At 40.1% G+C, this 25189-nt stretch overlaps 1 protein-coding gene and 1 pseudogene across 21 annotated transcripts in view; one reads left to right on the forward strand and one right to left on the reverse strand.

Moving 5' to 3' along the window:
- PTPRT (protein tyrosine phosphatase receptor type T) overlaps window positions 1–25189 on the reverse strand; it is a 1114889-nt gene that overhangs the window by 215092 nt on the left and 874608 nt on the right. For all 21 annotated transcript variants that reach the window (XM_074003238.1, XM_005569031.5, XM_005569028.5 and 18 more), the window contains one exon: window positions 19628–19901. In XM_074003238.1, the coding sequence (XP_073859339.1) occupies window positions 19628–19901 (274 nt within the window). The remainder of the gene's footprint in view (window positions 1–19627; window positions 19902–25189) is intronic.
- Window positions 14639–15568, forward strand: LOC102146893 (ADP-ribosylation factor-like protein 4A; annotated as a pseudogene).

Consider the following 25189-nt stretch of genomic DNA (forward strand, 5'->3'; position numbering starts at 1 on the left):
AAAGTAAAAAGGAAGGAATGAAATAAGCTATGAACAGTAAATGAAAAAATAATAAAGCTATAGTTGTGATCCTGATATAACAAGAATTCAACTAAAAAAGTATTAAACATGGCAAAGGATACTTTTTATTGCTAAAATCCACAGCTACCAAAGAATATAATAGGTATAAACATCTATGCCCCCCAAAACATAATGTATATACAAAGTCGATAGTAGTCATATATAAAACCAATACTCAGAGGACATAAGGGTAGCAAAACCCCATTACAATGGCAACAAAGATGAAATACTTGCTAATAGCAAGAACACACAAAACCCGTATAAAGAAAACTTTACAGCACCCATGAAAGATAAAGTAGATGCGAACGAATAGAAAGACATCTCTTATCTCAGGTAAGATAATTCAACATCTTAAAGATGTCATTTCACTCTAATTAATGTATAAAGTTAATGCAATCCCAGAATTACTAATAGACTTTTTATGAATCTGGACAAGTGGACACTAAAATTTATAGGGACATGCAAGAAGAGCTAGAAACTCACTGAAAAAGGAAATCTCGATGGGGAACTTTCCCTCGCAGATATTAAAGTTTAGATCCCATGATTAAAACAGTGTGGGGCTGCTGCAGAAATAGCCACAAAGACTGCTGGGATAGGATATGACATCTAGAAAAACACCCAAGAACATAGGAAAATTTAAAATATGAGAAAAGCAGCATCCCAAATTATCGGGACAAAAATGATCTTTTAAATACATGTTGCTAGGACAACTAGACAGACATTTGGGAAAACAGATAAAAATTAGATCCATAATTTACACCATAGACAAAAACAAAAACCAAACATCAGAAAACTAAATATAAAAATATTAAAATACATAAGACTTAGAAGCAAACCCGGGTAAATCCCTTTATAGCCTGGGTGTAAGAAAAAACTTTTTAACTATGACTCAAAGTTTAAATGTAATAAAAGAAAAAAATGATGCATCTGGCAATATTTTATTTGCTGTGGCAAAAATATAAGCAAAGTCAACAGATAAATCACAAACTGGAAAAAGTTGCAACATATACCACAGATAAAGTACTGATATCTGATACATAAATAACTCTTAGAAACTGATAGAAAAAGTAAAAAACAAACTGAAAATTGAGCAAAAGACATGAACAGGTAATTCAAAAATTATATAAAAATGGCTATTAAATATAGGAGAATATAGCAATTTTGCTTATAAGAAAAAGGAAATTAAAGCTATACTGAGATATAATTTCTTACAAGTAAGTGTGACAAAAATTAAAGTTACACCACATGAACTGTTTACAAGGCTGTGAGGAAACAGTCATACATTGCTGGGACAAATGCAAATCTGTTTCACCCTTAAGGAAGGAAATCTAGTGACATGTAGCAAAGCTGTGTATTAGTCCACCCTTTAATCCTACAATCCCTCTTCTAGGAATTTACTCTGAAGACGCACCTCCAACAATACAAAAATATATGTGCACGAGTTCCTTTACGCAGCAACGTTTGCAATTGAAAGATATTGAAAACAATATAGCCACACATGAGAGTGACCAAATAAAATAAGCTATAACCACATAATAGGGTACTGGGCAGCTGTAAAAAAAATAATAATAAGGAAGACCTTTATGAAATAATATAAAGTGATACCCAGGTATCTATAATATGTTACCTTTTCTATAAGAAGAAGGGGAAATAAAACATACATTAACTTCATAATTTTTACAAAAAAAAAAAAAAAAAACACCAAGAAATTAATGACATTGGTTTCCAACAGGGGATGGTAGAGGTGAACATGTACCCTAGAACTTAAAGTATAATAAAAACAAAACAAAAACACACACACACATACACACAAATAAAGCAAACAAAATTCTAAAAAAAAAAAAAAAAAAAGGAGTGATATGTGCTTTTCTGTATGCACTTGTTTGTACAGCTAGACTTTTAGAACCATGTTATAATGTTTTACATATTAAAAAAATCAATAGGGATGGGCAAAATGAAACTAAAATTAAAAACAAAGAGTCATAAATAAATCTGACTTAATTTCCAATAAATACATAACCATATTCCAGTGAAAGAAAAAAAAAACAAATTACTTTTCAACACAACAGTTTGTATACATTTAGACTGAAGACAGAAAACAAAATACATATATTGAACCCTAGTTACTATGTTTGTTTTGCTAAGATTAGTATTTCTAGAAATACTTCCTGAGTATTCTATGTTGAACAATAAGTAAATATATGAATAATAATGAAGTTAAGCTTCTTACTGCCAGAGAAGGTAACTACAGAAATGGGAAGAGTGAAGGCTGGAATAAATTCCTTGGTGTTGGACTAGAATTGCGGGTATCATGAACTTTTGCCTTTTTTTTTTTTGAGACAGAGTTTCGCTCTTGTTGTCCAGGCTGGAGTGAGGTGTTGCAATCTTGGCTCACTGCAACCTCTGATTGATTTCAAGCGATTCTCCTGCCTCAGCCTCCCAAGTAGCTGGGACTACAGGCACACGCCACCACACTCAGCTAATTTTTGTATTTTTAGTAGAGACCGGGTTTCACCATGTTGGCCAGGATGGTCTCGATCTCTTGACCTTGTGATCCATCCACCTCAGTCACCCAAAGTGCTGGGATTACAGTCGTGAGCCACCGTGCCCGGCCACTTTTGCCTTTTATGATAGATAGCTAAAGACTGGCTGTGGTGGCTCATGCCTATAATCCCAACACTTTGGGAAGCTGAGGCAGGTGGATCACCTGAGGTCAGGTGTTCAAGACCAGCCTGGTCAACATGGTGAAACCCCGTCTCCACTAAAAATAAAAAAATTTAGCTGGGCATGATGGCTGGTGCCTGTAATCCCAGCTACTCAGGAGGCTGAGGCAGGAGAACCACTTGAACCTGGGAGGCGGACGTTACAGTGAGCCAAGATCGTGCCATTGTACTCCAGCCTGGGCGAAAGAGCAAAACTCCGTCTCAAAGAGAGAGAGACAGATAGATAGATGGATAGACAGGTAGAGGGATAGATAAAGACCCTAGATTCAGTGATACTCACTAACAATGACTCCCACTCGTCCCCAGCTCTGAGTTTCTATAATAAGTACCAATCCCCATTTAAAGGAACCAGAGCTGGGGCGAAGGAAGCACAAGATTCTGTGTCAGAAAGAAAATAAGTTTTCAAGAACTGCTGGAGACATTTCAGAATGACAAAAGAACCATCTTGAAGGGGCTCACATTAACTAATTCTGGGACAGTTTGAGCATAAAAATAAATAATGATAGTACTGAAGTATAACCTACTGAATAAAAGAAGAATCCATAAATTTTTATCAATATAAATACATTGAAAATAGGGGAGAAAGGAAAACTCATCCTCAGAATAGATGTCCATGAATTAATGTAGAACAAATGATGGAATTAGAAAATTGTCATTTGGCAAACATCTTTGTAACAGTTGATTTCAACAACAAAAAAAATCAGCAAATGCTAAAACAAAAGATGAAAGTTTGAAGAACAAGATGTTTACATAGTCTAGAAATATGTCTGTACAAAATACTTACACATTACAAAGAAATGGTAGCTTTATAGTGGAGAAAACCTTAATGGACAACTTTAAGTAATCAAAGTTAATGTCGCCAGTAATGGAACAAATTGATATCATGTGCCACCTAATATGATGCATTGAGAAGGAAGCAACATCACTTTTGTGGTATTCCTGACAAAAATGCATAACTTGAATCTAATGTTGAGAAAACCTCAGACAAACCCAACTTGAGGGACGTTTTACAAAATAACTGGTCTGTAATTTTTTTTTGAATTCTTTTATTTTTTTACTATAATTTCTAGGGTACATGTGCACAACATGCAGATTTGTTACATATGTATACATGTACCATGTTGATGTGCTGTACCCATTAACTCGTCATTTACATTAGGTATATCTCCTAATGCTATCCCTCCCCTCGCCCCCCACCCCACAACAGGCCCCGGTGTGTGATGTTCCCCTTGCTGTGTCCAAGTGTTCTCATTGTTCGATTTCCACCTATGAGTGAGAACATGCAGTTTGGTTTTCTGTTCTTGTGATAGTTTGCTGAGAATGATGGTTTCCAGCTGCATCCTTTTTTTTTTTTTTTGTAATTTTTAAGAGTCAAGGGCATGAAAGTCAAGGCAAGAACAGATACAAGGAATCTAAAAGGGACCTGACAACTAAAGGCAACATGTGACCCTGGACCAGTTTTTTTTTTTTTTTTGTTATTGTTTAAATTTACTAAAAAGAATATGACTGAGACAATTGGCAAAACTGGGGCTAGCAGTATTATATGAACATTAATTTCTTGGTAATTGTATTGTAGTTATGTTGGAAATTGCACATTAAAACATTTAGGAGTAAAGGGGTGATTTATAGAGAGAGAGACAAATAGACAAATAGGGGAAGAGGAGAAAGAACAGGAGGAGAGAGAGAAAATGGGATGGTAAATCTATTGTGGTAAACTGTTAGCAATTAGGGAATCTGTGTAGAGAGTTTATTAACATTCTTTACACTATTTTTGAAACATCTCTGTGCAATTGAAACTACCTTGAAAAAAATGAGTTAGAAATATTTGGTGGAAGAGAAAGTAAGTTGGAACAAAAAAAATTGACGTTGTTGAAGTTGAGTAATGGGCATATACAGATCACTCTATTATCATCTTGACTTTTATATGTGTGAAACGTTTCTTAGCTAACAACATGTGTTTTAAAGGTGAGAACAATACGTATGGAGTATGCCATCAATAATAAACTTAGACATTCAAATTTTGTTTTTTCTAATGTGAGTGACATTGGGTACATTCCTTAATTTTTCTGATTTACAGTGTTCTCATCCATAGAATGGGAGCAATACCCTCTGTACAACTCTCTAACAAAATTTTGTGAGCACAAGTGCCTTAAGGATGCAAATATACATGCATGACTTTATGATTCTAATAAATTGATATTGAGATTATAGCCAAGACAATTTTTTTCTTTTCCCTGTTTTCAAAAGAATAAATGCCAAGTATTTTAGCATGGCATGCAAAGCCCATCATTATTTGATATCTGCCTCTCTCTGGCCTTCATTCCATATCCCGGAACCAACACCATCATGTTTTCCCAAATGTATCAGGGAATCCCCGATTTTGGGGCTTCTGCTCAGGTGCTTCTTTTGCAAACATACCCTTTCCTCTGCCCCACTGTCTACCTGGAAAATATCCACTTAGCTTCTAGTAGCCAAGTCAAAAAAGTCTTCTACAAGACTTTTCCTAGGCACCTCCTCATCCCCTCTACCTCCAGGTTTATAGCTGAACACCAGGTATTCTGCCGCTGTGATTGCTGATAATTTATTGACCATGTTTGTCTTCATGACTGTCTTCTCCACTGGATTGTGGGTTCGCTGAGGGCAGGAACTGTAACTTATTTATCTGTATTCCCAACTGACTCACAGCAAGCCCATAATAAATAACTGGTGGGTTTTTGGGGTTTTATCATCATCATTCATATCTCCTTACAGAGGAGAGCTCATGACCAATGAAGGCACAATTCTGCAGAGTAAACAAATGCAAATAGGGCATGGGAGACTGGGTTTAAGCCATGGCTCTGATCTTGAGCAAATAACTTCCCCATACTGGACTTTAGTTTTCTTTTTTCTGCTGAAAGAAGAGAACTGGACAACTTATAAGCTCCTTCCCAATACTGCATTTTATACTTCCCATTCCTCAACAATAGGACTTTAAGGCTGTGTACAAACTATCCCCTAATTGAAAAGTTGGAAATGTAGTTTCTCTGCACCTCATGAAGAGGGACTTAGACTTTCTATTAGGAGCTGGCAACCCCCTGGTTTAAACCAACCCAAACCAGAGCAGTCCTTCATGCTTCCCTGCACAGCTCTTATCTGACCTTAATGATTCCTGCTCTCTGTAAGAGATCCATTGAGCTGTAATTACTAATTGATGTTTGTAAAGTCTTTGAAATTCTCAGGTGACAGATGTAATCAAAGGCCAATTTATTATGATAATTGTTATTAGTACAACTCCTCATTATTTGTTGATGTTAATGGCAGAGCCAGCAGGTGTTTCAAGATTGACTGAGGGATTTAGGCTGGCCATGTTTGGTGGGAGGAAAAGAAAAGTATGAGTGCATAAGGGATTTGGGATCCTGCTGATTCTAGTGCAGCCATATTCCTCTATGAAGCTATCTTGTGGGACTAAGACCTGGCATGAAACAGAGCAGTAAATGCATAGGACTTTTAACTGCATTTTTTACATGCACAGATTCAAACCCAGCTCGTTCTCTTGTTTCTGGAGTATGCTTCAGCAAATCATAGCCTCTCACAGCCTTGGCTTGCTTGTGTGTTAAATGAGAATACATATAGTGCCAATTTACACTTGCTGCAATTTGAGAATCTGTTTGAGACAAGCAATCATGGATGTGGGAAGAAGCGTTAGGAGACTGTTGAGGTTGTCCAGGCAAAAGATGTTACTATCCAGAACTACGAAGGTGGCACTGGAGATGAGAAAAGTATATGGATTAGAGAGAACTTCAGAGTGTAGAACAAAGAGAACTTGGTGATGGCTGAATATAGAAGGTGATGTATAGCAGGAAACTCAGACTTTGCTGATAGGAAAGACGCAGGAATAACTTTGAAAGAGATGAATGAATCATTGCCTACTATTTTCATCAGTGTCTTGTACATATGGTTCATGTCAATCTCTTCAACTGTGTAGCCCAATAAACTGCATTTATAGGTTTGCAAACTTGAGGGTCATGATGTAAAAGATGACACTTGATGAAAATTCAGCCTCTAGAAGGAAAGGGACTGCAGAAGAATTGTCCCACTTCTCCACTTGCCTCTCCATAAGTACAACATTCCCAAACTTCCTTTGACATCTCACTCCCTTTCTTTCATGCAGCCAGTGTGACAGCTGGCATCTCTGGAAACCCTGGACTTCACTAATTTTTTTCCTTCTCCTGAATTCCCTGATCCCACATCATGTTCATACTCTATTCAAATTTGATCCATGGGTTAAAAAATTCTGCCCCTACAGATTTTACTTGTTCTTTCCTGAGTGTACCTCTACGCTCTATCCCACCTGTGATATCTAATAGCAATATCTGACATTAATTGGATGTTTATTGTTTGGCACTGTGATAAGTATTTTATGCATCTTGTTATTTAATATTTAGAAACATTCTTATAAAGTTGATACTATGGGCATTAATGTTTTCCAAAAGAGGAAGAGACTCAGAGAGCCTAAGTCACTTGCCTAAGGTCACATAGCTGGTCAGTGACAATCTATGCAATAGAAAAGACCCCATGCTAGGCATATTAATAAAAAATGCTGAGGTGAAACAAACTTGGAAATTCATTAATCTTATTTAATAGCATTAATGCCATTTTATAGTGCAGGGAACAGAATCCTTGAGTGCAAATGTCTCCATTAACTTTTTATATTTTAACCTCAGACTTCATAGGATTGATATAAAAAGGACTAATTGAGTGTTTGAGCAAAAATGTTCTGATGACATTGACTAGCATCAACTCAGGGTTTCTTATGCAAGGATATATGTGATAAATCACCCTCTTAGTGTCTTTCATGAAAAATATGTATGCTTCCTTCAAGAGAAGCTATGCAAATCTGCCATGTGCTCTTTTTTGCCTTGGCTTCAAGAAAGCTCAGGAGATACGGATAGTGTACCCTTCATTAACCACCTATACTAGGCCTCTGGTGCAGTGATTACTCTTTATTCCACTATGAGATTCTTAGACTAATTTAAAATTTTTATTTTAGGGCCTGGCATGGTGGCTCCTGCTTGTAATCCCAGCACTTTGGGAGGCCGAGGCAGGTGGATTGTTTGAGGTTAGCAGTTCGAGACCAGCTTGGCCAACATGGTGAAAGCCCATCTCTACTAAAAATACAAAAATTAGCTGGGCATGGCGGTGCGTGCCTGTAGTCCCAGCTACTTGGGAGGCTGAGGCAGGATAATCACTTAAACCAGGAGGTGGAAGTTGCAGTGAGCCAAGATCATGCCACTGCAATCCAGCCTGGGCAACAGAGCACGACTCTGTCTCAAAAAATAAAAGTAAAAAGAAATAAAATTTTAATTGAACATGTATACATACATACTCATATATACACATGTATCTATATATCTATATACATGCTAAAATATTTATGTGTATATGCACATATGCTGAATTCTTGTTCTGTATATAAATTTCATAAAATTTACAGTTAAAAATTTAGATTCACATACCCAAATGTTTCCACCACAGATACTTCAAAGTTTTCCAATAACTGAATTATCAGTTTTAACACGTGTGCGTATGCGTGCGCGTGTGTGTGTGTTTCAAATAAAGGTCCTTAGAGGTTTGCAGAGAGTCATCACACCTACAGTTTACTTATTACAAAGCTCCTAGTGAGCTTGAAGGACACATCTCATCCCTATCTGACAGAGGGGAAACTGAGGTTTGGCAGAGCTGAGAAATGGAAAAGTCAGTTCTTAAATCCATGGGTACAATTTCCAAATGCAGAAGTTTCTCTACTTTTTCACCATTTGAAGGCAATCAGTCCAAGCTTCATGAAGTTCCTTACATTGTAGGGGCCTGATGGAGGCAGAGACTCTGCTATATAGAAACTGAGGCTGCTATTTCCATGAGCTTTGTTGGGCCTGGAGTCTGGAGCATTTATCCCTGAAGGCCCGGGCTGACAGGATTATCAGCTGTCAACATTTGGGTAACCTTCATCTCCCTTTCCAAATGAATTTAAAATATATTTGCATGGGAAGGAAAATGTTCTTGCTCCCTCAGGTCTCGTACCATGATAATAAAATCTGTAGACACTGTAAGTGAATGAAAAAATAAATTAGCAACCTGGGAGAGCTCATCTTGGTATCTGTACAAGGTGACACTTGGGGAATTTCTATCTTACCTGAGGAGAGAAGTCTGGGCCCCAACAGAGCTCCAGCAGGGGTTTAGAGTTTTAAGCAGGAGTTTAGAGTTTTAAGCAGGGGTTTAGAGTTTTAAGGCTCAAACAATGGAATGGAGGCCTGGAAGCAGGGATGCCCAAGTAAATGGGTGAGCTCCAGGAGATGGAGTCCACTGAGGACTGGGAAAGAGTTCTAGGCAGGTCAATAGGGCATGGAACCTAGGCTCTGGTGACAGACAAGAATTGTGAGTGGATGTTTAACAGATCGAGATTTTCCTAAGGAGTAATGGAAAGGTTGTGATGATAATCCTGGATTCAAAGTGTCTAGTTCAGTCTTCTTCTCCACTTCAACAGGGCTCTGCAGAGCTAATAAAATCCAGAAATTGATTCTGAACATAGACTCTAGTGACAAGTCAGCGAACGGTTACGTGGGGGCCTCTGGGTCACAGCTTTCTGATGCCTTGGCTCAGCTACCGATAGGTGGTACAGATGTAAGGTTTGCTGAGTTATGGAAGCATTGGAAGACTGTTGCTTTTCAGGGTGGAAGAGCAGCACATTGAGTTTCAGGCATTTCTTTACCATTCCTCCATGGAGGTAAAGGGGAAAAGCTGTTACTGAAATCCCTCCTTCGGGGTGAAGTAACTGAGACCTCATGGGATTCTGGGGTCTTCTGGGTTTTCATCCATCTACTGGCAAAAATGTGGTCACTTTGTGAGACCAATCAGGGAAGCAGCATAGGTGAAAGCACCTTGCTTAGTGTCTGAGACACAGCAGGTGCCCAAGCAATTGAAATTCCTCAGGATTTGTGATAGGAACTGCCCAGGTGCTTCAGGAGCAAGTCTGGGTATTATGAGAATATGAAGGGGAGGCTTAGTCATCATGGAAAATTGTGGTAATCATTGGGAAAGTTCTCAAATATTCCAGTTCTCCTAGGCATATAGAAGGCACTGCTTTATTCTTTTTGAAATTAAGTGTGGCCATGTGGTTAGCCTTGGCCAGTGGAATGTGAAAATGCCATGCACCATCTTGTGTGGAAACTTGTAGAACCAATGCTCTATTTGCCACATTTTTCTTTCTCAGACTTGGTGGTGGTGTCAAGATGGACTTTCTGTTGACCTGAGTCTCTGAGTGCCTGCAACAAGCAGAGACCCTGTGCTGACCCATTTCAAATATATAGCAGAAGTGATCCACTGAGATTTTGTTGTTGTTTGTTACTACAGAATAATTTAGCTTATCTTAACCAATATAGGAGTTATTAAATAAACTTCCTGATGGGGTATCCAAGACCCAAACTGCCATGTGATCTCCTGATGATCTTAACTCGAACCCTCTAGAGCTTGGAACTCCTACAGCTTCTCATTCCATGTCTATCTGAGGTTTTCATATGTGACATGTGAACAGTCACTGAACTAACAACAGAAATAAGAAATGGGGTAGAAAGGGCAATATCATACCCAAAAGATAAGATCAATTGTGCTGGAAGACTCAACAGGAACAGATATCGGGCTTGAAACTGTCAGAGACCTTTGAACCAGAGCAACTCCATCTTGATTAGGGGCTGGGTAAAATAAGGCTGAGACCTACTGGGCTGTATTCCCGGGAGGTTAGGCATTCTAAGTCACAGGAAGAAACAGGAAGTCAGCATGAGATACAGGTCATGAAGACCTTGTTGATAAAACAGGTTGCAGTAAAGAAGCCAGCCAAATCCCACCAAAAGCAAGATGGTGACAAGAGTGACTGCTGGTCATTCTCCTGCTCATTATGTGAGAATTATAATGCATTAGCATGCTAAAAGCCGCTTCTACCAGCACCATGACCATTTACAAGTGCTATGACAACATCAGGAAGTTAGCCTATATGTTCTGAAAGTGTGAGGAACCCTCAGTTCCGGGAATTGCCCACCCCTTTCCCAGAAAACTCATGAATAATCCACCCCCCCTTTTTTTTAGCATATCATTAAGAAATAACCACAAAAATGGCCAACCAGCAGCTCATACTGCTGCTCTGTCTATGGAGGAGCCATTATTTTATTCCTTAACTTTCCTGATAAACTTGCTGTGGACTCGCCTAGAATTCTTTCTTGCACAAGAACCAAGAATCCTGCCTTGGGGTCTGGATCTGGACCCCTTTCCAGTAATAAAACCATGTATGAGAAGTTAAACTAAGAGGAATACAGCCTGGGATGAGTCCTGGGTGAGTCAAGGCAGTCAACAGCTAGGACACAGACACAAGTCCTAAAGTCCTCGAGAGTTAGGAAGGTGTGTGCTTCCATGTGGAGTTTACTGGACAAATTGGTATATGCCAGGTAAGGATGCTCCAACCCTCTTCCCCCTCAGAAGAGGAGCCTCTGGAAAGTAGCCGAAAGAAAAAAGAACAAATAGTACAACTGTAATGCTATGAGATACTTTAATATACATTGTCTAATTTACTCTCTCCCGATTTCTTTTGAGGAAGATCATTAATCATATTCTCCATCTTGGGCTGTTAAGTAAACTGTTCAAGTTCACATAGCTGAGAGCAGCCAAAATTCAAAGCCAAGTCTGTCTGATGCTCATCTTTCAGTTCTTTCCACTCTATCATGCCACAGAAAACCCATCCATGTGCAACCATTTCTTTAACAGTGGTTGGACGCAACTGAATATAATTTCTTCCAATTCATTCAGAGACACAGAATTTTCCCTAACCTAGCTCTACCTAGATAATCCCAACTATTATAACGTGATTATACTGCAAGCATCGTGAGCAGTTCAACATAGCATCTGGTTTCCAACTGTTCTCAAGAGGCAATTGAGTTCAAGAACTGGAGGAGGAAGTAAGAGAGAGAACAACCACCCTGCTACTTCCCACTTCTCCTATTTAGCTTAGCATTTGGCAGAGGCATCATCCAGGTTAAATGTACCCCTACATGATGAAAAGGATATGACAAGAAAAGACTTTTATCCTCTGCATAAATAGAACATGCATAACAGCATTGCCCAACAAAAGGTGGCTTCTGATGGATATTTGCATGAGTTTGCCACACTTGTTTTGCATCCAACCGTTAATTATGGTCCTTTCAACTTCACAATTATGGCTAATGGTGGTGAGGATGCAGAGAACAGTAGATTCAGCAGACCTCATTCTAGGAAGAGTGTGAAAGAAACAATGCGAAACTGCACCCACCCGCTGTTTACAACTGAGACAGCTACCCTGGGTACCATTTGGAGGATTTGGAGGAAATCAAGGCTGCCCAGGAAGCCTGGAGCTTGGGAAATGAGACATCTGGGGAAAAAAAAATCTTGCTACTAGGATGGAGAAAAAAGGTCCTTTAGGACTCTTCTGTCTATGGTGAAAATGGTTCAAACCACATCTCTCATTCTACACTGAATGGAAATTCAGACTGTACTGACACCTACTTGGTGCTTTTCATTATTCAAGATCCTTTTCTTATTTAATCCTCAAAAAGACTGTGCAAAGTATATATTACTATTTCAAAGTGAGGAAACAGACTCACAGACAACAAGAAACAGTTCATAGTCTCATTCTTTCATTAATCCACCGAATGATTATTAGGTGCCTATTATGTGTTAAATATTACACTCAGCATGTAGGATATAGCAGTCAAAAAAACAAAAAAACCCAAACAAACCAACCACAATTCATCACTCTTGGAGCTCTCAGCATGCTGTTGGAGGCATGCAGTACCCAACAACATGTGCAAATAAAAATATGTATCTAGTGTAATATAGAAAAATAGTGGGTTAACATATGAGTGAGTGCTGGTGGGTGGTTCTCAGGTAATATGGTTGGACTGTTCTCTGGAGATGTGAGATTGAAACTCAGGTCTGAAAAATGAGAAAAAACCAGTTCTGCAAACAATGAATAAAAGAGAGATGTAGGTAAAATGCACCCTGAATTAAGGCCCCAAAGTGAAAACATGTTGGAATGTTCGAGAAATAATGTCTTAGGAAAGGTTCAAGACAGGAGGCTTAGTTAAAATCTAGCAGGCATGTCTGAACCATATGTGAAGAACAGTGATAGGTTGTGGGCAACTGTTTTTGAGGAGAACTTAGGGGAAAAGGAGCCTATCAGAGAAAAGGGTGAGTAGGATGAAGGATATCCAGAAATTATGCCATGTGAAAAATAAAAGAAGTAATAGCATGTTAGTTATCAATGAGAAATAACTTGAATGGCCAGAGGAAGATAGTTGGCACTGCCTTATTTTCTCTGAAAGGCTAACACAGGAAAGAAAGTTTTGATTTGTTCAAATCAATACAAGTGGCTACAAGGGGAGAGTCAAGGAGACAGAATTTGGCTTTATATGGGAAAAAAAGTTTTAATAATTTTACCTGCTCCACAAAGGAATTAACTCCCTTTCACTCCAGCAATTTGCACTGATCAAGCTGAAGCAATATAATGTGTTGCTAAGGATGCTTTATTGGAGATTTTTGTTTTGGCTTCCGGTCTAGACTAGATGACACTTCAAAGTCCATCCTACTCTATGATGCTATAGTTCTATAATATTGCTGTATCCAAAACAAATGGTTACAACATGGTCTAATTCATAAGAGACAGGTGTTGTGAATTAGGCACCAAAGACAGCGTGCCAGGACAAATGGGACTACTCTTGTTATCTGTAAGAAAGCATCCATGGGTAAATGTGAGATTACTAATTGGAACAAAATTCCCAACGCAAGTGCTTGTGAACAACTCATGCTTCATGAAAATGCCTGCAAGAACTCTGAGCACCATGTCTTATAAGGCACGCCACACTTGAACTCTGCATGGTATTCACATGGCTGGATTAAAATACTCCACATTCACAGATCAACAAAGAGTCTACAAAATGTGTTTATCCTCATGCTAATAATAGTAAACATTTAATGACTGACTTCCACATTCCTAATGTGAAACCTAAGGATTCATTATTTGATACATTATTTCACTTATTTATTTTTGTTCTTTCCCCCACTAGAATGAAAACACCATGAGATCAGGGATCTTTGCTTGACTCACTGCTGCATTCTCAGCACTCAGAAAAAAGCCTTTTTTGACATATTGCATGTGCTTGACAGATGTTTCCTTAATTAATCCATCATATCTAATTATTTTAGTAGTTTACTGAAAGTCACACAGCTACTAGGGTTTTGTACCTAGGCAGTTTGATAGTAAAGGTTGAATTCATAGCCACTCTGTTAAGCTGACAAACCATCCTTAATATCCGTAGAACAAAGATGTCCAGACCTCAGAATTCTCCTACCCCGCCGTGACTAAAACTTACAGGTAGAGTAGGGAGCAATAAAATTTGTTCACAGTAAATTATTCCACCTGGCTCACAACCATCCCGCAACAAATGCCCATTACTGCTTTCCTTTCACTTGAGTTTAATATAACTCTATGTCATCCTTTGTCTCTAATCTTTTAGTGATGCAAATATGGGTAATTCTGATTTTTTTTTTTTGACCTAAGCTGTTTTTTTTTTCTTTCACAATGGAACAAAACAACACTTTCCCCTCCACCCCCATATCAAATCTAGTGCTTTCATCTTCTGGCTTTTTTTTAGTTCTGATTTTCATGTTTACTTATAGTTTTCTTAATTTTCTCCATTTTTATTTGTTGACTGTTGTTTCTCAACTTTTTAAGTATAGATTGGAGAGCTGACTTTGTTTAAAAGAACTATACTTTTTAGAGCTGCTTGGAGAGCGAAGCTGGAAAGACGTGGGGGTGCTTATCCCTGCGTGGAAACGCTTGCCAATGCTTTCTCATTTGGACCCAGACTCCGGATCGGGAGCAGTCTTATAGCTGAATCAGCTACCAAGAGAAGCTCTAAAGCAAGAAGAGAAAAGCACTTCAATTTGGGACATTTATTTGCACCTGGAAATGGGGAATGGGCTATCAGACCAGACTTCTATCCTGTCCAACCTGCCTTCATTTCAGTCCCTCCACATTGTTATTCTGGGTTTGGACTGTGCTGGAAAGACAACTGTCTTATACAGGCTGCAGTTCAATGAATTTGTAAATACCGTACCTACCAAAGGATTTAACACTGAGAAAATTAAGGTAACCTTGGGAAATTCTAAAACAGTCACGTTTCACTTCTGGGATGTAGGTGGTCAGGAGAAGTTAAGGCCACTGTGGAAGTCATATACCAGATGCACAGATGGCATTGTATTTGTTGTGGACTCTGTTGATGTCGAAAGGATGGAGGAAGCCAAAACTGAACTTCACAAAATAACTAGGATATCAGAAAATCAAGGAGTCCCTGTACTTATAGTTGCTAAACAAACAAGACTTGAGGAACTCATTGTCTCTTTCAGAAATTGAGAAATTGTTAGCAATGGGTGAACTGAGCTCATCAACTCCTTGGCATTTGCAGCCTACCTGTGCAATCATAGGAGATGGCCTAAAGGAAGGACTTGAGAAACTACATGATATGATCATTAAAAGAAGAAAAATGTTGTGGCAACAGAAAAAGAAAAGATGAATATCAATACCTATTATATCTGTGTGGAGTAGGTTTTCTCTGGTCTGATTTTGACAAATAGAAGAGTGTCTACAACCTGGTTTGCCTGTCTGCCCTCCTGGATGCTATTAAAGCTTTGTTTTGTTGAACAAAAAAAAAAAAAAAAAAAAAAAAGAACTATACTTTTAATGTTCTCAGTATCAGAAATAAAACAGTAATTATATATTCCCTCTTGTCTGACATGAGAAAATGAACAGATTTTTATTTACATTCATCCATCTTCCAACTTTGTCTGTTTTTGTTGACAAAATAGTGAATTATAGATCCAGATAGATTAGAAATGTTAATTTTTTACATTATGCATCTTTGCCTTAAATAGTTACGTTTTACATTAACCTTCCATTTTGTAACACATTTAGAGCCATTACTGAGCATTAATGCTATATTTAATTAGTTTTATGCTCACTGTGGGTCTTCTTATTCCACATTTCTCAATTCTTGATTTCTTTATTTTGACTCATTGCTCAATCAATTGCTCTGTGATTTATTAGGAGCAGGGAACGTGGGAGCCACTGGATACTAAGAATGTCTTTCTGATGTATTTGCACAAGAACAACAACTTGGCTGATAAGGAATTTGTGGATTATAACACTTTCTCCTCAAAAATCCTCCAGGCTTAACATCATTGTCTACTGCCCTTTATGATATGGAAAAATCTGAGAGGGACCAGGCAGAGATTTGTTAGACTGAGAATGGCTGTTCTGCTTCAATGACCCTTTCACCCAACTCTTTTCAGTAAAATTTAATACTAAAGACAGTCATTTGAAATAGTGTGTAGTTCTTCCTTTGCCAGAAAAATACAGCCTTCTGAGTGCCCAGCTCCCGCTACTCTTCTCCACTCTGTTCCTGTGAGGTCAGCTGCACCCGCAAGACATGTGGCATAAGAACTCATCCAATTCCATTCCTGCCTGCGTTTCGTTACTGGGAATCTTAGTTCCAAAGCAAGCGTACATATGCCTGGTGTGGAATAGAAGGCACAGGTAATTAAATGGCCTTGTTATCTCCGAAGCAGTGTCAAAACTGCTTCTTAGATGAGGCAGTTTCAGAGTGAGATACTTTTTTTTTTTCTCTATGGCGAATCCCTGTGTCTTGAAGAGGGAGGTCTCTGATAGGATGTTTGGGGAGCAAACTGTCGGAGGCATTTGAACCTGAGCAACTGCATCTTAAATAGGACCTAGGTAAAATGAGGCTGAGACCTACTAGACTGCATTCCCAGATGGTTAAGGCGTTCTAACTCACAGGATGAGCTAGGAAGTCAGTACAAGATACAGGCCATAAAGACCTTGCTGATAAAAACAGCTTGCAGTAAAGAAGCTTGCCAAAACTATAGACAAAAACAGCTGATAAAAACAGTTTGCAGTAAAGAACCCACCAAAACTAAGATGGCCATGAGAGTGACGTCTGGTAGACCTCACTGCTACACTCCCACCACCATCAGGACAGTTAACAAATGCCATGGCAATGTCAGGAAGTTACCCTATATGGTCTAAAAAGGGGAGGTATGAATAATCCACCCCTTGTTTAGCATACCAAGGAATAGCCATAAAAATGGACAACGAGCAGCCCTCAGGGATGCTCTATGAAATAGCCATTCTTTTGCTCCTTTACTTTCTTAATAAACTTGCTTTCACTTTACTGTATGGACTTGCCCTGAATTCTTTCTCACACAAGATCCAAGAACCCTCTCTTGGAGTCTGGATCAGGACCCCTTTCCTGTAACAAAACCTCTGTGGTTGGCGCAGGGCCAACCACTCTTATGGTGGGGACATTCCTTCTGATATGCATTTGCTAGTTTCCTGGGTTCTATAGGCATGCTCTATTTTTAGGTTTTTTGAGTATCTTAGTGGGAAGAATAAAGTAAAACTACTTCTTTCCCTTCTCATCATGGAAACTCAACCGCACCTTTTGATATGTGACAAGAGCAGGGAAGGCCACACCTTCTTAGAGGGTTGTGCTGAACTGATACACCGGCCAGCATGGGATGCTGAGAACCGAGAACAAGAGGAGCCCCAGATGCTTCTGCCAATTTTTATGTCTTCCCGCTCAATACATCAGAGTGCTTCATGCAGTGGGAAGACCAGATGGACAGGTGGAAGGCAGTCTGGCAGCTTCTCTTTGTAGTCTTATGCTCTCTGTGAGGAGTGTTGCTTGAACCAGTAATAAATGCAGAACTGAAATATCACAGTGGAATTTAAATGGGTGTGTGGACATTCTAAATGTTAATTAGTTCCTCAATCCAGGTTTCTCACCAAGCACTGACTGCCATTGACAGATTAAACTCTCCATCTTGGCCACCCAGAGCCTGCACAGGCTGTTCCCACACACTTCACCAAATCTTGCTTCTGTCTCAGGCTTCCCTTCTCCAGCAAGCTTCTCAGTTCTCCATGTTATACAATGCATAACGAGGCACATGACAGACTCCCTTACATTTCTATAAGCTCTTAGAGGGCACATACCACATAACCCTAATATGAACTATAGGGTTTAGCATTTGTCAGTGTTCGTTAGATGTTTGTTAAAAGAAATATGACCACATTGAGGCCAGGTGTGGTGGCTCACGCCTGTAATCCCAACACTTTGGGAGGCTGAGGTGGGCAGAACATGAGGTCAGGAGATCAAGACCATCCTGGCTAACACGGTAAAACCCTGTCTTACCAAAAATATAAAAAAATTAGCTGGGTGTGGTGGTGGGCACCTATAGTACCAGCTACTCGGGAGGCTGAGGCAGGAGAATGGTGTGAACCCAGGAGGTGGAGCTTGCAGTGAGCCAAGATCGCGCCACTGCACTCCAGCCTGCCAGCCTAGGCGACAGAGTGAGACTCTGTCTCAAAAAAAAAAAAAAAAAAAAAAAAGAAAAGAAAAGAAAAGAAAAGAAATATGACCACCTGGATGGAAAATACAAGCTTGTGTAATAAAAGAGGCTAAAGATATTTAGCTTGCAGAAAAGACAATCATATGGGCACGTTTGTATAGAGAAGAAAAGGGTATTAGAAAAGATCTTATGTAACTGAAAGACTATAAACCAAGAAGGTGGTTGCACTGGTTTTGTAGGATGCTAAGAGCGTGAATCAAGAACAATGGGTAGAAACTTCAATAGGAAATATTTCAGTAAGTACACTAAAAAGCCTCCTTAGAGACACAGCCCACTCCCTACTCCAGAAAACACTAAAGCTACCTCAAGGCCGGGCGCGGTGGCTCAAGCCTGTAATCCCAGCACTTTGGGAGGCCGAGGCGGGCGGATCACAAGGTCAGGAGATCGAGACCACAGTGAAACCCCGTCTCTACTAAAAATACAAAAAATTAGCCGGGCGCGGTGGCGGGCGCCTGTAGTCCTAGCTACTCAGGAGGCTGAGGCAGGAGAATGGCGTGAACCCAGGAGGCGGAGCTTGCAGTGAGCCGAGATCGCGCCACTGCACTCCAGCCTGGGCAACAGCGTGAGACTTCGTCTCGAAAAAAAAAAAAAAAGCTACCTCAGAGATAAATGAGTTCTCTGTCATTTGAGGTATTCAAGAATAAGCACTAATGCCAGTTAAATGGTGTTACAGTATGGATAGAACCATTGTTTTGTGTGTGTTTGGGATTGTTGAATGACCTTTGATATCCTTTCCAGCCCTGTGATTTTCTGATATTATGACTGGTGCAAATCCTTGACCAAAGAAATATTTGACACAAAAATGATTACCTTGTCTTTGGAGAAACACTATTTTCTAATGTGACCAATGGCAATGACAAAGGGGGTATTAATCACTGATCAATTAAACCATGCTTAGTGCATTCCTAGATAACAAATTGACAGATATTATTATTATATATGAAGAAATTAAGGCTCAGAGAGGTCATGTTATATCCTCAAGTAAAGCACTATCTCTATACTCTAATATAGGAGTGTGCAAAGGTTTTTTGTAAAAAGCCATATAATAAATATCCTAGGCTTTGTGGGGCATATAACCTATGTTACAACCAACTTTACTGTTAAGCATCAAAACAGCCATAGACAGTATGTAAATGAACAGGCATAGCTGTATTTTTTTTTTTTTTTTTAATTAAAGGCATGAGGTTGGATTTGGCCTAGGGGCCTTAGTTTTTCAGTCTCCGTTTAGAGCCCTGCTGACTTATCATACGAGAATGAGAAAATGCAAACAAGATAAGGAATGGCCTCCATGTGGCCATACTTACTCCATTGGCTTTGCTGAGTGCCTGGAAGTAGATGCTGTAGCTTTTCAGGGGAGAGAGAGGAGGGTTCCAGTAGCCATTGTATGTCTTATTGTCACCCACTGTAAATGGCTGGGTGACAGGCAGGTTGGCAGGCTTCAACTCAGCAGCAAAGTAGTGTAGAGAATCGAGGCTGGAGGCATTCCGATAGCTCACAGGCACCGAAAAGCACTCAATAATGTCAGCTGCCCTCCGTGACTTCTGTGGTCGCTCCTCCTTGACAACCAGCTGATAAACACTGGACCGGAAAGAGGGGACACAGACGGATGAGCAACTCTCTGGAAGAATGAGCTTGTTAGCTCTAACGGTGTCAACCCAACTTCTCCTGTATGGAAACACTACTTCCTTCTACAACAAAACTTTTGTCCTGAGCATCAGATTTTCAAACCTACCACGTTGTAGAACTTTACCTCCACTTAGCTGTCTCAAAGCCAGCTCACACTAGACACATCTAAAACTCAACTCAGCCCTAACCCCTAGAAACCTGTCTGCTCCTCCTTTTACATGTCTTTTCTTAGTAAATGGTAGCACCATCTGACAAGTGGCCAGAACCTGAATCTAGGGCTCATCCTCAGTTCTTAACTCGTTAATTCTCACTCCTTATCTTAATCAACAGTCTTACGGAAGTCTGTTGATTTGGCTTCTGTATGTTTGCATCTGCCCCACTTCTGTTTTCTCCTTCCACTGATAATGCCTTAGTTGGGCACTTTCCCACTTCTTACCCAGATTCAACTAGTCTCTTTGCCTTTAATGCACTTGATTTATTAATCAGTCATCCTAATCATATGGCTTCCTAATCATATAGCTCTTCAAACACTTTCATAGGCCTTCCATTGTACAAATTATACAATCTAAACTCCTCATCTTGGCATTTGAAGCCCTCTGTGCCTGTCTTCTGTCTTCCATTTAGGTGTTCTCATGGTGTTCCCATCTTCTAGCTACTCCAGATCCCATGCTATTGCACAGATGTATTTTGGATCTCACCTCATGCATTACTGACTTATGCTTCCTCTACCTGCAATGCCCTGCATCCTGGCCACCTCTGGTTTCCTCAAAAGGCTGAGCATGTCTTTCACTTCCTCTATGAAGCCTGTCCAGATATGTCCAGTCTGGATCAATCACCTCCCTCTTTAGTTCCCCTACAGCTCACCTAATCTCCATCTGCTTTGTTTTCCAATATCATGAGATGCGACTACTCTTGCACTGGCTAGACTGTGACCTTTTACGAAGTAGGCATTGTGGCTTACTTATCACTGCATCATTCTCCACCCCTGCCCCACACTGCCCAGCAGGATGCCTGCCACCCAACAAGTGATCAATGAATGCTTGTTCAAATGAATTAAATTGGATTGAATTAAAACTGGAAGCAAACATGAAACCAAATCTGCCTGGATGCAGAAACCCTAATCAGATAAACAGCGATTGCCTTGAGTTCCTGTCTAGTGATCGCATATTGTTCCCTTCAACTTAGGAGGATGTAAGAAGATGCTAGTGTGTGAATAGAGATGACTGATCCTTTATTGAATATCAACTGACACCCAGTGTTAGACTCTCTTTGTAAAAGTTATTTTAAGGTTAGTAAGTTGGATAACATTGTTCAATCTCTTTGAATGCCCCACAGTTTACATCTCTCTGGAATAAATGCTCTTCTTTTAGAAGAGCTTTATTGCACGGATCTCTGGGACTCATGATCTAAAACAAAAGATCGATTGCCCATGAGTACCCACTGGAGACTTCTGTGAATTAATGAGGTGGTTGCAGTAGGGGGCCCCAAACCAATCATTTAAACAGGGCATAGTGAACCAGCACGTGGTTTACGAAAAATGAAACGTGTTGCAGGCTACCATCCTTCAACCAGACCATCCATCTAAAGACACTTGACTAAGGAGTACAACTTGGGAGATGACAGAGACACAGGACTATTTCATTAAGGAAAAAAAGGCTATGGAGGACTGCCCTAAGAAAATGTGACACACTCAATATGGCAAGGTTTCTCTTGAATTTTCTTGAGTATGGAAATTTTCAGGCATGTGAAAAGGAAGGGTTGGGCACATGAGTATATGCCACACTTAGATGAGTGCAGGCAAAATAGCTCAATTACCATGCCTGTTGTACATACACATCTGAGTAAGAACCTGACAATTCAGAGTGCATGTGAGTGACATGTGAGTGGAGTGGATGTGGACAATCTCTCAAGGCATGCACAGTACATCTGAGGGTGTACCATTTCCAAGTGAGGATCTGTATTACCTGGGCGTCTAACTCCAAATGAGTGAATATAACATTTAGATGAATGGATGAATGTGGTTAACCTGAGTGTTTAGACTTCTAAATAAGGGTGTGTAACATCTGAGAATGTTTTAACCACCCAAAGTGTGTGTGGATATGTACCATCTATGCCATAATGCCTGTTGAAGTCAATAAATGTTTAAATTAAATTATGATTTCAGCAATCACTTCCTCCTCAACTCTGGGGTCCTTCTCAATTGTACAATTCCTACGTTTATCAGGACAGCTAAGCTCAAAGCAGTCACTGAAAAATTGCACAAAGACCTAATACCCAAACCTAAAGGTTGCAGGGCAGAAGTGGAGGGGTGTTTCTAACAGAGTTTTCAGGACCTGCAATGCTTTATAAATGACAATATATTGAGGTAAATCTTAGAATCTGGCTTGAATGCTAATAGTAGCTCGACCAGTTGAGAGTCCATTACTCGTGGGACTCTGATCTGTGAGGGAAAGGGCAAACACAAGAGAGCTTCATGAAGCAGACAACCTCTTGGGCTCTCCTGATGAAGCTAACAACAGCACCTAAGAACACTGCATTGGATTTGGGAGCATGCAACCAACGCAGCTCTCATAGCCTCTTGGGCAGATTAGAAGGAACCAACAGCCTCATCCCCAGGACCAGGAGTTGGAAAGAGCTGGGAGTCCCTGCTTTCCTCTGAGGGCCAGCCTATCCCTACTCACCATTTGGAATGATCATATCTACATAACAAGGCCTTTATCTTGGTTTCTCAGATAGACTTCCCATTCTATCTTAAATCCTTCTGTTAACCTTCTCCTCTAAATTGAGACCCCCCCGAAGCCTTGGGAGCTTCCCTGGGACTGAATCGCCCTCCGAGAATCACTTCCTATTGCCTCTGGCCCTCCTGTGATGGGATGGATCAAGAGGGGCCACATGGCTGGCCTCATTTACTGTCCACGACTAGCAGAAGATTCCATAGTTGTGGCCAAGCAAGAAGACGGGTTCTTACTGGGCTCTGAAAATTCAAATGCTGCCAAGATCTATTAGACAGAGCCATAATATCTCTGTGAGGGTCAGCCTGTATCTCCCATCAGCTCTTTCTCCCCACCAATCTGATTACTGAAGATCCACTTGTCAATTCAACCAAGGTCAACAGCCAGATTACACATGAGGAGCTGAGGCTGAGAGGTCAAGTGATTCATGAGGTCAAACTGCAGCAAAAGTAGAAACCCAGACTTTTCATTCATAGTTGAGTATCCTTTCTTTTTTTTTCTTCTTCTTTTTTTTTTTTTTTTTTTTTTTTGCTATTTTCTTCTCTTCCTACAAACCAATAAAATGTATAAAGGCCTTCCAAGCATTTTTTTCTAACTTGGCATCCCAAACTGCTTAGCTCTACCCCAACCAACTCCATATGAAATTACAAAGAATAGCAAAGGGTATTTTTTTGGTTTAAACTGTGCAGTCAACATATGGTTCACATACGATTGTGATTATTGTGCCAAAATATACCCAGCAACTCCTTCGGGCCCATGCATTCGCAGCCTGTCCATTCAAAAGCAAACCTGCAATGCAGCCAGAAAAACTTAAATCATTTTGTTAGATAAATCTGTTTGCCAATGGATCCAGCCTCTCTCAAAGACCACAGAACTCTGATTGAAGAGGGGTAGAAGAAACAGTGCCCACAAGTTGTATAACCTTCCTTTCCTGACACTTTTTAGGAAAGGGTGGGGGAAAGAAACAACAAACTGAGTATTATTTTTATTTCTTGTAGTAGCTTCATTCTCATTCTCTTGAGAATACATTTATCTAAGAGCATGTTCTTTTCAGCTTGCTGGTAACGATAAAATCATATCCAAATGCGAATGACCTCCCTTTTGGGGTCATATCTCTAGCTCAAAAACAGTGGTTGCAATAAACTATTCAGAATCATTTTTAAAGAGAGGGGATTTTTTTAGTAGGAAAAATCCCAATAACATGAGAAAAAAACAACTTAAGACACTCACTGCACAACACATAGCATTTACTCATACACTTTCTCCTCTTGTGATACCCTCTCTCTTTCTCCTAATGAGAAGATGGGCATTTATGACTTTTTTTCCCATTACTTATCCCAAGGATCTCTTATTGCAAGGATCTAAGAGCTATACTGTGCCCCCAACTCATTTCATTCACTCTAAGGTGATTTCTGTAAGGTCAAGGAGAGTTTGTACTGTCACTTTCAGTATCTCCTGCTGTCCATCCAAGGCAAAAACCCTCAGAACCTTTCTACAGGCTCTGGAAAACCCTGCTGCTGGACCTTCTTCCTCCCTCTGGTCCCTAAGCTAATGGTTTAAATGGTGGCTTGAGATTCTTGGACCAGATTCCACTGAGGGGGCCCAGGGACCTATCAGAGCATCCTTCCATTAGTAACAGTTCCTGTGGCCCTCTTTCTAGATCTAGAGAAGTCTCTAGCCAGGAGCTGTGTCCTCTCAGAAGGCTGGAGTCAGATGACAGAGAGAGTAGATGCTCTAGCTCACAGGTAGAGCTTGCCCAACTTCAGAAAGATGCATATTTTAGTCCACTTTCTCCCAGAATGAAGCATGTCTGAGTTCAAGTTCTTCCAGAAACAGACCCCGAGCCAAAGTTTCACTGCAAATGATGTATTGAGGAAGTAGTCCCAGAAGAAACTAGTAAAGGAGTGAGAGAAAATGGGAGGAAGTGAAGCAAGGGTATGATATCAGGCAAAGTCCCAGTCTTAGCCTGATCCCATAGGGAGCTCTGGAGCATAAATTATACCCCCAGAGTTTGTCTCATCTCAAACCACAGGCTTTTGAACCTCCAGTGCTGGTCAGTGATTGGTTATGGCTGAGTCAGAGAGACATAAACTTTAAGGCACTCCTAACTCTGTGTGAGGAGGGTCAGACAAGGCAGCTCTGGCATCTTAATGGCAACATCCCACAGCAGGTCACACCTGGAAACCATTTACATCAAGGCACATGGAGCTGGGAGATGGGCACATGGCATAAAAGGGGAGGTGACAGGGTTTGGGTGGCCACCAAGAGTGGCTCTAACAGGGCAGTTTTGGACAATAACCAAATGAGACTTGTGAAAAAGATCAGAGACCTATTTTATCAAGGTATTTTTCAACCTTTGTTTCCAGCACTGCTCAGCTGAGAGACATGGTAATCTCTCACCAATCCTAGTAGCTTCTCCATCACTGATTTCTTCAAGTGAGGGCAGTGAACAGTCATCTCAGAATCTCAGCGGAGGGTTGCTCAAGATCAATAGTTCTCAACTGTGGC

This window comes from Macaca fascicularis, chromosome 10 (genome assembly GCF_037993035.2).
Source record: "Macaca fascicularis isolate 582-1 chromosome 10, T2T-MFA8v1.1".
Lineage (NCBI taxonomy): Eukaryota > Metazoa > Chordata > Mammalia > Primates > Cercopithecidae > Macaca > Macaca fascicularis.